Raw genomic sequence first — 10,956 nt, 5'->3', positions numbered from 1 at the left:
GTTTATTTACGGTTTTAAGGATGGGCAAGTAAGTGAGTTGATCTAAGGGTTTCAATCCCAGTAAGTATAACCTTGTTAACCAAATCCAACAATGAAGGTTCAAAATTACAATGTTCGACCAATTTAAAGGCATTCTGTTGAGCTTAGGGCCACTTGACCAATTGAAATCTTGAGAATAGTTTTTTCGGTTAAGGCAGTCGAGTATGCCCTAAAATGAGGCTATGTAGAAGGCCACCTCCCTTCACATCCCACATTACTCAGTGCCTCACCAACACAGCTCGCATGTAATACAACATGACAATGACGAGACTTTCCACCTGCAACCATGGGGGATATATCATATATGTGGCCATAGCCAAGGCAAATTCCCTTTTTAAGAATCATAGGGAGTGGTGTGATACTGTGATGCCCAGAATTTCCTTATTGCATGGAAAAGAATGGAGAAAGGAGTGTACTCCACTATCTTAAAGACTTTGGTCATTTTTACTTGAGCTTATTTTATGAATTAGCTTCATTTTTGAAACTCGACCAATTCCACCGATTGGTTATATGGCCTTGTTATGCAGGCCCTTTCATTGTTGAATTTTAAACGTCTCAACATTGTGCCAATTGAAATCCTTATGACTAATTCAGTCCATAGTTTTACCCACCTTCAAGTATGTCATTATGTATTTTTATCAAATTGAAGGTATTGTCCTTAAAAAGCCTTATGACTTTTCTCTTAGAAACTTTCGAATTATTTGTGATAATAAGTATATTTGATTTGATGGAAATGAATCACTACTAAAAAGCAGGCCTAACCTAACGTTTTTGTGGCAGCATTTTTTGGCTATGATGCAAGGTAGTCAATACCGCACATCTGTACCAGTACTGACCGTACTAGCCCGTATGTACCATGCTGGTATATATAGCGATATCAAAACATCAACGTTTCATACCAGTTCAAATATTGGCTATACCGGTCAATTTCGGGCAATACCGACCGTATTTAATTTTTTATTTATTTATTTAAGTTTTGTAATTTTTGAATTTTTGTTAAGACAAAATAGTAACTTATTTGCATTAACTTATTAGTATTATTTGTTTTCTTAGTATGCAATGGTAACTTTTAAGTTTTCTATTTTTTATATTGTGTTTTTTTTTTCTTTTAATTGATACTCAAGTCTAAAATCATGAATAATTTGTTCTGAATTTAGAAAATGTTTTATGGTAAACTTTTATATAATTTATAACACACACACACACACACACACACACACACACATACATACATATATATATATATATATATATATATATATATTTATAAATATAAAAAATAATGGTAAACTCGAAACGGTACACCGGTATTGACCGGTATCGAAATATATCGTTCCACTGGTCAAACCGGTACAGCCTCGGCTACGAGATTGATTCCCTTGCTATGATGGCATTTTTTACAAACATTGCTACAAACCTTGACCTATGGCGGCACATTTAGAGTGCCGCAATTTCAAATTAAGTTTAGGATTGTAATTAACTTGACAGTTTACCAAACACATTGCTAATCAAGTGATATATGTAATTTTAAGGGAAAAAAAGAAAAGAAAAAAGAAAAGAAAAAAGAGCGATAGCTTATTTTTTTGGGTCATTTATTCCACAAAAAAAAAAAGAATAAAAAATAAAAAATGTGTAAATGCCATGGCTATTCTCCAATGGTTCACGATCTAACATTTGTTAGCGATCAAGATGCCACATTAAATTACATATGGATCTATTGATTCTATTTTATATGTGATGCGTATATGACAATTAATATAGACTTTGAAATTTCATAATTATTGTGAGTTATTTTTAAATGGGTGCGGTTGAGAATTAGAGACAACTATTCTTAAAAATATTTCCACTATTAAAACATATTATGGTCAATAATGGCAATGGAAATGAATACTTTCTAAGCTTTTGAACGTTACCTTCGGTTATATAGTAATTTTTAACCACTTAGAGGTGATAGCAATTTTTGTAAGCACATAGACTTTGATAATCATGAGTTGATCAAATGGTAAGAATGGAATGAAATTGGAGTTTTCTATATTTTATAACTTATTGATGATGTATTTGGGAATTTAAATATATAATTCAAAACCCAAGTTACTTTAGTATTTGACAAAAATAAGAAGATTTAATTAAATACTGCATAAATAGATTAGCTCATTAATTTTTTTTAAGAGAGAGATATTAGCTCATTAATTTGACCCCCTTCTAATCTTTAAAAGATGAACCAGAACCTTGAATTGCCGAGTCTCCAAAAAAAAAAAAAAAATTTCTCGAATTGCCAAGAGGGCCAATACAAAAAGGAAACACTCTTCAACGGATTAATTTATATGTGATGCGTATCTGACAATAAATTCTACACTTTGCATGTATAATGTGATTTTTTTTAATGGTTCTGGTTGATGAATAGTGAAAACAATTCCTAAAAATATTAATCACATATAAAAACATATTTTTCATCATTAAAACATATCATGGTCAAGAATGATAATGGAAATTGATACTTTTTCTAAGCTTTAAAGCGTTACTGTTTGTGATAGTAATTTTTTAACCACTTTTTAATTTGTAAGCCAATTTTTTACTCAGTTAGACTTTTTTTTTTCCCGAAAGAATTGAATGAAATTGGACTTTTTTTTATGGTACAGTTGTTTTTTTTTTTTTTTTTGAGAAACAAACACACACATATATAAGGGAAGGAGATGAGATACAGAAATACACTAACATGCCAACACCAAAATTGTATGCTTTATTGTATAGTTGTTGATAACGTATTTGGGAATTTAAATATATAATAATCTATAAAATGGAGTCACTTTCTTATTTAACAAAAATATGAATATTTATATTAACTACTGCATAAATATATTAGCTTATTTGATCCCTTAAAAATCTTTTTTAAAAAATGAACTAGAATCTCGAATTGCCTAAAAAAAGCAAAAAGGGACAAGAAAAAAAAAAAAAAAGGGAAACCCTCTTCAATGAATTAATTGGCTTGACAAAACATTGTTAACTTTCTTATCCAAACAAGAAGGACCACACAAGTTTCATCTATTTGTCTATTTGTTCAAACTCAATATACCTGCAAATCATTGCTATCCTTTGTTTTTCCTTTTCTTTTTTTCTCTTATGTCTTGATTGGGGATGACAACACAACCAACCTACCTAACTTCAAACACCCCAAAAGATTCATCACCATGTCATAGTCAAATGCATTAGAGCAATATTAGAGACACAATTTTTTTACTACTTGTAGTATGCCTTTTAAAGTAATAATTTGTGATTGGAATAATATTTATATATTTGTTTAAATGCATCCTTGACAATACTTTTATTACACACTAACTACAAAAAAATGTCAATTACACGCTATCATCCCTTGAGATTATTGAAATGACACTCTCCAAACATTTGTATAAATAACACTTTTCCTTAAATCTATGCCTAACTTTCTCAACAAAATATTTATTAAAAATAATATTTCTACCCAAACTATGAGCAAGATGACACTTCTCTCCAATAAGTTTTGGATTTTTTTTTTCTTAAACATAACATTCTATTAGAGAAGTAATATTATACCTAAGAGAGTCTAGGCTTTTTTTTTTTTTTTTAATGAAAGATAGGCTAATTTGTTTCATTTAAAAGTATCATTAATACAAAAGTTTAAGGAAATTTCAAATTTCATTCCAATACATCTTAATGGAGGTTAGTGCAACTTTCAAAAAAGAAATTAAAAGTGTATGACACGAGATTTATTTATTTTATTTTTTAATAAATAGGTAAAATTTTCCCATAAGAAAAATTTTGAAACTTATGGGATTTCCACTTTATCACCTGAACTAAAACTCTGCTCTGAATATCAACAACAACAACAACAAAAGAACTAAACTGTACTCCACTTTTCCTTACCCAAAAAATAATAAAAAAGAAAAAGAAAAAGAATAGAAACAACTGTACTCACAAAAATCAGAATACAAAATGAAATCTCATCAAAAATAATAATAATAATACAAAATGAAATAAAGACAGTGATGAAAGCGCGTGCGTGGCAGAGAGGATTCGGCGAAACATTCGGGCATTAGTCAATTTAACTTTTTTCACTTCTTTACTTCTTACTTCCTTCTCATTCCGCTGTCTATAAATATAAGCGACAACAACAACCACAGCCTCCCAACACACGCTCATTTCGTTTCATTTCATTTCTCATATTCTCTCTCTCTCTCTCTCTCTTCCCAACAAAGATTCTTCTCTCTCTCTCTCTCTCACAGACACAAATGGAAGAAAATCAAACTACATCTCTTAACATTTCCGATGACCTCTACGGTTACTCCTCAGCCACTGCCCGAGAGCTGCCGGAACCCGACGTCCACATCATCACCTCCGCTGCTCTTCGCGTCCCTGCGCACTCTAGCATCCTGGTACTCTACTCTATATGTCCAATTCATCTCTCATTTTTAGAAACTTATATAATATACTTTAATTTCTTAGCCTAAAATAATACAATCTGTTGAAGATCCATATGAACTATAATAATCGATCTAATTCAATTGGAGTAATGTTTCCAATATATTGAATCCGATACGATTCTGACATGTATTCAAAATTCATCACGTGCTTGTATTCTATTCTGGACAGAAGTTTGTATTGTTGACTTGGACATAGTATGTTATAACTATGTTTCATTTTTTGATTGATTTATATTTGTTTTGGAAATTGTGAAGGCTTCGGCGTCACCGGTGTTGGAGAACATCATAGACAGGCCACGAAAGCATCGGAGTTCGGAGAGAGTCATTCCGATTCTCGGAGTTCCCTATGACGCTGTTGTCTCCTTCGTTCGCTTCCTCTACTCCTTCAGGTTGGTACAGCCTTTCTAGTCTCTCTTTGTTTTTACGGTAACTTCACGCTAAATATCAGCCGTCCATTTCATCTACCTTATGTTACGCCTATAATCAATCCAACGGTTGTCACTTTTCGGTCTAGTGTGTAAAAATAAATTTTAAATACGGTCAAAACTGAATCTAGTATATACACGTGCTATAAAATAAAAAAGGGTACTTTATTACTTTACCTTACGGTACCTACCTTTCTTTTATTTTAGAATGTATTACACATTTGACCCTGAAATTTTCGAAATTATTTTTATTTTGAACCTTAAGATTTTTTTATAATTCGATAATAATCAGCAAGTTTGAATTTGTTCAAAGATTATATTAATTTATCATCTTAGCCGCCTTCATAACTTATTTGACTGTTATGTTTTGATTTTATTTTATGTTATTGAGATATATCATGTCGCTCTCATGTGACAATAGTTACGTTCTATTGTGATATATTTTTGTGATACTAAATATCTTTTTTTTGGGGTTAAAATTAACCTTCCAAATTAGTAACCATCTTATATAAGAGATTTAGAATTCAATTCCTGCTTACACCAAATTCAAATTAGTAACCATCTTATATAAGAGATTTAGAATTCAATTCCTGCCTACACCAAAAATTGATTGGTGTTTTGATTTGATTACAAAGAGTAATCCTCAATAAAGTTGAAACTCTCTCAACAAAAATTAGTAACCATCAAATCAATTTAAAAATGAAATCAAACTTAATAAATGAAAATGAGTGACCGTGTGAAATGACAAAAGTGTCCCTGGTGTTTTAGGTGTTCGGAGGAGGAGAGGGAGAAGTATGGGATTCACCTGTTGGCGTTGTCCCACGTGTACTCGGTCCCACAGTTGAAGCAGAGTTGCACGAAGGTATTGGGTGATCGGCTTACGATGGAGAATGTGGTGGATGTGCTTCAACTCGCAAGAATGTGCGACGCACCAAATCTCTACCTCAAGTGCATGAAATTGGTGGCCAACAATTTCAAAGCTGTGGAGAAAACTGAAGGCTGGAAGTTCTTGCAAGATCATGACCCTTGGCTCGAGCTCGAGATCTTACATTTTATGGATGAAGCTGAATCGGTAAATTACCCTAGTTTTTATTAAATTTGTTACATGGTGATTTATCCATACATGTAACCGATTCTAATTAATCAATTAAAAATCTATAATCGATTCAAAGTTTTGATAGTATATTTAGATTATTAGATTAAATTAATTATATATTTTAGGCTAAATCTGTTGATATGTTTTCAATTCAATTCTTTAGTTCTTTTAACTTATATTGATTAATTAAATTTGGATTTGGTAATAACAGAGAAGAAAGAGATCAAGAAGGCTGAGGGAGGAGCAGAGCTTGTATCTACAGCTAAGTGAGGCAATGGAATGTTTGGAGCACATATGTACGGAAGGTTGCACAAGTGTTGGGCCATATGACATGGAGCCCACAGAGAAGGGGCCCTGTAGCAAGTTCTCCACGTGTCAAGGTCTCCAGCTCCTGATTAAACACTTTGCCACGTGTAAGAAAAGGGTGAATGGAGGGTGCTTAAGGTGTAAGAGGATGTGGCAGCTTCTTAGATTGCACTCCTCAATCTGTGAGCACCATGATTGTTGCAGAGTTCCTCTTTGCAGGTAATTTAATTTGATCCTTAATTGACTCTGACCTCCCGTGCTTTAATACATTAGAATCGATACGATACAAATACGTGTTTGATTTTTGTCACGTATTTAAATTATGTCGATTCTAACACACTGGAGCTAAGTCTTACCCTCCCTTAATATTATATACGATTCATCAATTGGTTATATGATTTATTTATTTATTATTAAGTTTGTTTGTCACAAAATTGATATAATCATCAATTGGTCATACAAATTTATCCCAAAAATTTTAAAACTAAATCTTAGTTGCTTTTCATATATAATCATTTAAATGGGCCATTGAGAAAATGAAATTTGAGAGTTTTGAGACACGTTTTTATATGGTTTTGAAAAAAAAATATATATATATATATATATATATATATATATATGTTATAGAGATGGGGTATTATCATATATGACCTTTGAATTTTACAATAGCCTATATTAAATAGGTTCATGTGCTTATCAAATATATATAAGTGAATAGGTTACATGAGTTTGACAATTTTGGCTTGTTCAAATTCGAATTAATGACTAGAATCGTGTTTGGTTAGCTTTCAATTTGCCTTTCCCCACATTTGGCAGCTGTTATGATTTAAAATTTTTGAACGGTCCAAATTTATTGGCATGGTCCAGTCTGATTTTCTTTTTGGCTTAGGATTATTAAAATGTTTTTCCCAATTCAATTTAAATATAAATATCAATGAGTTTGCGTTGTACACTCGTACAGTAGTACCCCATTTAGTTTATATTAGATAGTGACTCTAGCGGCTATCAATGCACGGTTGGTCTCCAATGAAGTTAGCAAAACAAAGAGAAGAAGGGTCGGCCTCTAAGGAATAGTTGCTACTGTGTCACAATCGATTAACCTGTAATTTTAATCTTTTTTAAACCATAGGTCAGCTGGTTCTAGCTCTTTCTCAATGCCAACCACATTCTTAAAATGCTATCCATCAATGTCACAGCTTTATTATGGACCAAACTTTGATTAGGAGGAAGGGGAAATGAACTAGCCTGATAAAGCCAAGAAATGGGGTCCAACTAAAAATTACAGCTAATCATGAAAAGTCCATTATCAAACATGACCTCAAGTATTTTAGGTGCTTGCTAGTCTCACTTCATGCAATAGATATTATGTCACATTTAGATTCATGCATGATTACTTTTTGAGTGTATGGGCTCCTCGATCGGATGTCTGGGAGTTATACACCGTGAAAAGAAAGATACATATATGCGATAATAAGATATTTTTTTTCACTTCATAATATTGAAGAAGTCGGCAAATAAATTATTATCGAGTCCTACAACTTGCTCCACAATCACAAGTTTGGGACTCATATACTATGAAAAGAAACATATAATTATTCGACGATAAGATATTTTTTTTCACTTCATGCTTTTGCAGAAGTCAGCAAATAGATTATATTGTCGACTCCTTCAAATCTTTTACTGGTTTATAATTCATTAGAAAAGATAGGATTGGACATGTCCTACTTTCTATCTCTCCTCTAACAAATATCATGATTTTTGTGTGTCGGAAGTCCAATGTAATGCTCTGTCCTTTTCCCTAGCACACCATGGTGAATGGTCCATTGTCTTTTTGCATTTCTTTTCTTTTTACCTAACGGTGGCTATTGCATGCACTGAATGTTGCTGTGTTATTTTCAAACATGGGTTGTCAATTTATTCATTGAATTGAGGTAATTCTTTTGGGAATGTGACAGGCAATTTAAATTGAGAATGCAGCAAGACAACAAGAAAGATGATGCAAGGTGGAGATTACTGGTGAGGAAGGTTGTGTCAGCCAAAGCCATTTCTTCCTTATCATTGCCCAAGAGGAAAAGAGAGGAACTACAAGAGACCAACAACAACAACGACAACAACCATGGAATTAGAAGCTTCAGATTATAAATTTCTAATTGCTCATTGTATTAGGGCCAATATAAGTGTCATTATTCTATTGTCAATTATTTATTTTATTAAGTAAGTTTGAGTCTTCTTTGTATATGAAGGTAGGCTAGTAGTACTGTTGTGCTGCGCTTGTTTTATAAGAGCGAGTCCCAAATTGAGAGTTTGGGTTCAACACGGAATTTAACATTTAGTACGTAGTAGTACTAGTAGGTGAGAACTTGAGAGTTGTTGCTTGTAATTTTAAATCTCTCCATTTATTCAAATGCAAGTAACATATGGTTTTGTTGTTTGTCTTCGTTTCCTTAGATTTCCTATCTAGTTGCCAAATATTTATTAATTTTTTTTGGGCAGTAATACAAGGAAGAAAAAAAGTGTTTAATTTATACATCATATCTTATTCATATAAACTAACCCCTTCACAAGTTATGTGCATATTTTGAGGATTTGTTTTATTTTATTTTTAAATGAATGAAAACTTTAGAAGTTAACCTCCTTTCGATTTCTATATATAAAAAAAAAAAATCCTCTTTTGATTTCTCAAAATAAATAAATAAATAAGGCCAACCTCATATCAAATGACCTTTAAAAAGTAGTTTTTTTTTGGGGGGTAAACAAAGATATAATTTATTTAAAAGGGACAAAATAAAGATAAGGGAATCTTATCTACCTATCAGAATCAATAATAGCCCATGTAGAATTGGAGTTTTTAGGTGATGTGGTTGCTCCTAATTTAAATCTCTCCATTTATGGAAAAGCAAGTTTACTTATGGTTTTGTTATTTTTCATCCATTTCTTGAGCTTTCTATCTTCCTTACCAAATATTTATTAATAATTTTTTTTGGGGTTTGTTTATCAAAAAAATAAAATAATTTTTTTTTTGGGGTAATACAAGGTCGAAAATGAAGTCTATAATTTATTCACACGATATCTGATTAGTTTAAATTATGTAATCTCCAAGGCATCACTTATCTTATGGGTCTTGGTATATAAAAGATTTGGAAAAGACTGACATTTTCAACTTCCTCGTAAGTTAGTAACTTATAGCAATCATTTTCTTTGTTTAAAAAAACTCAATTTTCTATTGTCATTTTTAAGGACAAGATGGTTTACCAAATAATAAATAATGATCGGAATTTAGAGAAATTTTTGTAATTTAGTGGAACTACTGCCTTTCCTTTTCTCTTGTTCTGCCGTCATTTCTTTCCTTATAATTAAGTGGAGATGCTTTGCACTTTGAACCTTGAAAACGTGATCCACATATTCTTGGCGTTCAAGAAGACTCCACAATTGTTAGGATAATAACCTCGACCATTGGAAATTAGTGGAATCTTGACCAATGGTAAAGTAGTGGAACCGTGAACGTTGGAGTAGGATTAAAGGCACGTCAAATCAACTAGGTAAGAGAGAGGAGTTTTACGGCCACGTCATAGTGATAGATGGTTAATGATTTTAATCTAAAAAGTACTTTCTTGCCTACTAGTATCACTCTTTGCCCATGTTTATATAATTTTTGAAATAAATTTTAAGTGTGAAGTTATTATATCATTATATTAATAATAATAATAAATATATAAAAAATTAATTTAAAAAATTCTGTAAATAAATAAATAAACAATTAAGACAGTTTTTTATTATGTATTAAAATGGCACTTGTAAGTGCACAATTGCACTTGGACCCAAAGACAATCACGGGCTCAGGCCCAATGAGCCTTAAACAATGAAATTTATAGAGTGTGAGCTTGAAATCTAATTAGAAGTACTGAGAACTTGATAACAAGCTAAAAGTTACAAACACTTGTAAGTAATAAACGATAATTGCAAATAGACCTCCTCCTCGGACGTGAGCCAAGGACTACTTCTGTATTATTTCTCTTTCTTTCTTAAATGTTACAATTCTTAATTTCTTTCTTAGTTACAGACCGCCCCTTTTCTTTGGCGTTCATACCCCTTAAATACTTCTTTTCCTGATACTTTATCCACGTGTTGCTCCAACCCACTCCCTCCTAGATATTTCTTTTCTTAGTGCCTTTGAATAGTGACCAGAAGTTTCAGTTCTACTATTCAGGGGTCACTTCCCCATTAATGCGGCCAGGAAGGTATCTAAAAGGAAAGATTGACTACTGTCATGGGCAAAAAACTTAGTATCTGTTTAAAAAATGATAAAGCTAATAAATTGTAATATTATTATAAAATACTTATAAACTCACGTGACAATAAATGTAATAACTGCCACGACAAGAAATAATAACATGAATTATCTTTGCTCAAAAAAAGAAAGAAATAACAACTAAATATTTTAATGACTTTTTTTTTTTTTTTAAATAATTGGTGACACATTAGTTTCTAAAGTTTTATATATAATAAAATTTATAGTATCTCTAACATCATTATGTTATGTTTTTATCATTTTGAGTGCTATCTTCCCCCAACACCTTAGGGTGAGAGTTCTTGCTAAATGAAAAGTTCTATTACTACTGCATTAGACCACAGT

The 10,956-nt window shown here is 31.8% G+C and overlaps 1 protein-coding gene across 1 annotated transcript; it reads left to right on the top strand.

The window, feature by feature from the left end:
• Positions 1–4,195: 4,195 nt before the first annotated feature.
• On the top strand, positions 4,196–8,754 carry LOC142631454 (BTB/POZ and TAZ domain-containing protein 1-like). Its single transcript, XM_075805626.1, has 5 exons — positions 4,196–4,448; positions 4,752–4,885; positions 5,690–5,993; positions 6,229–6,542; positions 8,279–8,754. Exons 1-5 carry the CDS (start codon positions 4,305–4,307, stop codon positions 8,463–8,465), a joined length of 1,083 nt encoding a protein of 360 aa, XP_075661741.1. The 5' UTR covers positions 4,196–4,304; the 3' UTR covers positions 8,466–8,754.
• Positions 8,755–10,956: the final 2,202 nt, after the last annotated feature.

Source organism: Castanea sativa, chromosome 4 (assembly GCF_040712315.1).
Source record: "Castanea sativa cultivar Marrone di Chiusa Pesio chromosome 4, ASM4071231v1".
Lineage (NCBI taxonomy): Eukaryota > Viridiplantae > Streptophyta > Magnoliopsida > Fagales > Fagaceae > Castanea > Castanea sativa.
This window is presented reverse-complemented; position numbering and strand designations above follow the sequence as displayed.

Bases quoted from the DNA above. Each gene is read 5' to 3' on its own strand.
- LOC142631454 (XM_075805626.1), top strand. From the start codon at position 4,305: ATGGAAGAAAATCAAACTACATCTCTTAACATTTCCGATGACCTCTAC. The intron at 4,449-4,751 runs GTACTCTACTCT...GAAATTGTGAAG, and splicing joins CTGCGCACTCTAGCATCCTG to GCTTCGGCGTCACCGGTGTT. The intron at 6,543-8,278 runs GTAATTTAATTT...GGAATGTGACAG, and splicing joins TGCAGAGTTCCTCTTTGCAG to GCAATTTAAATTGAGAATGC.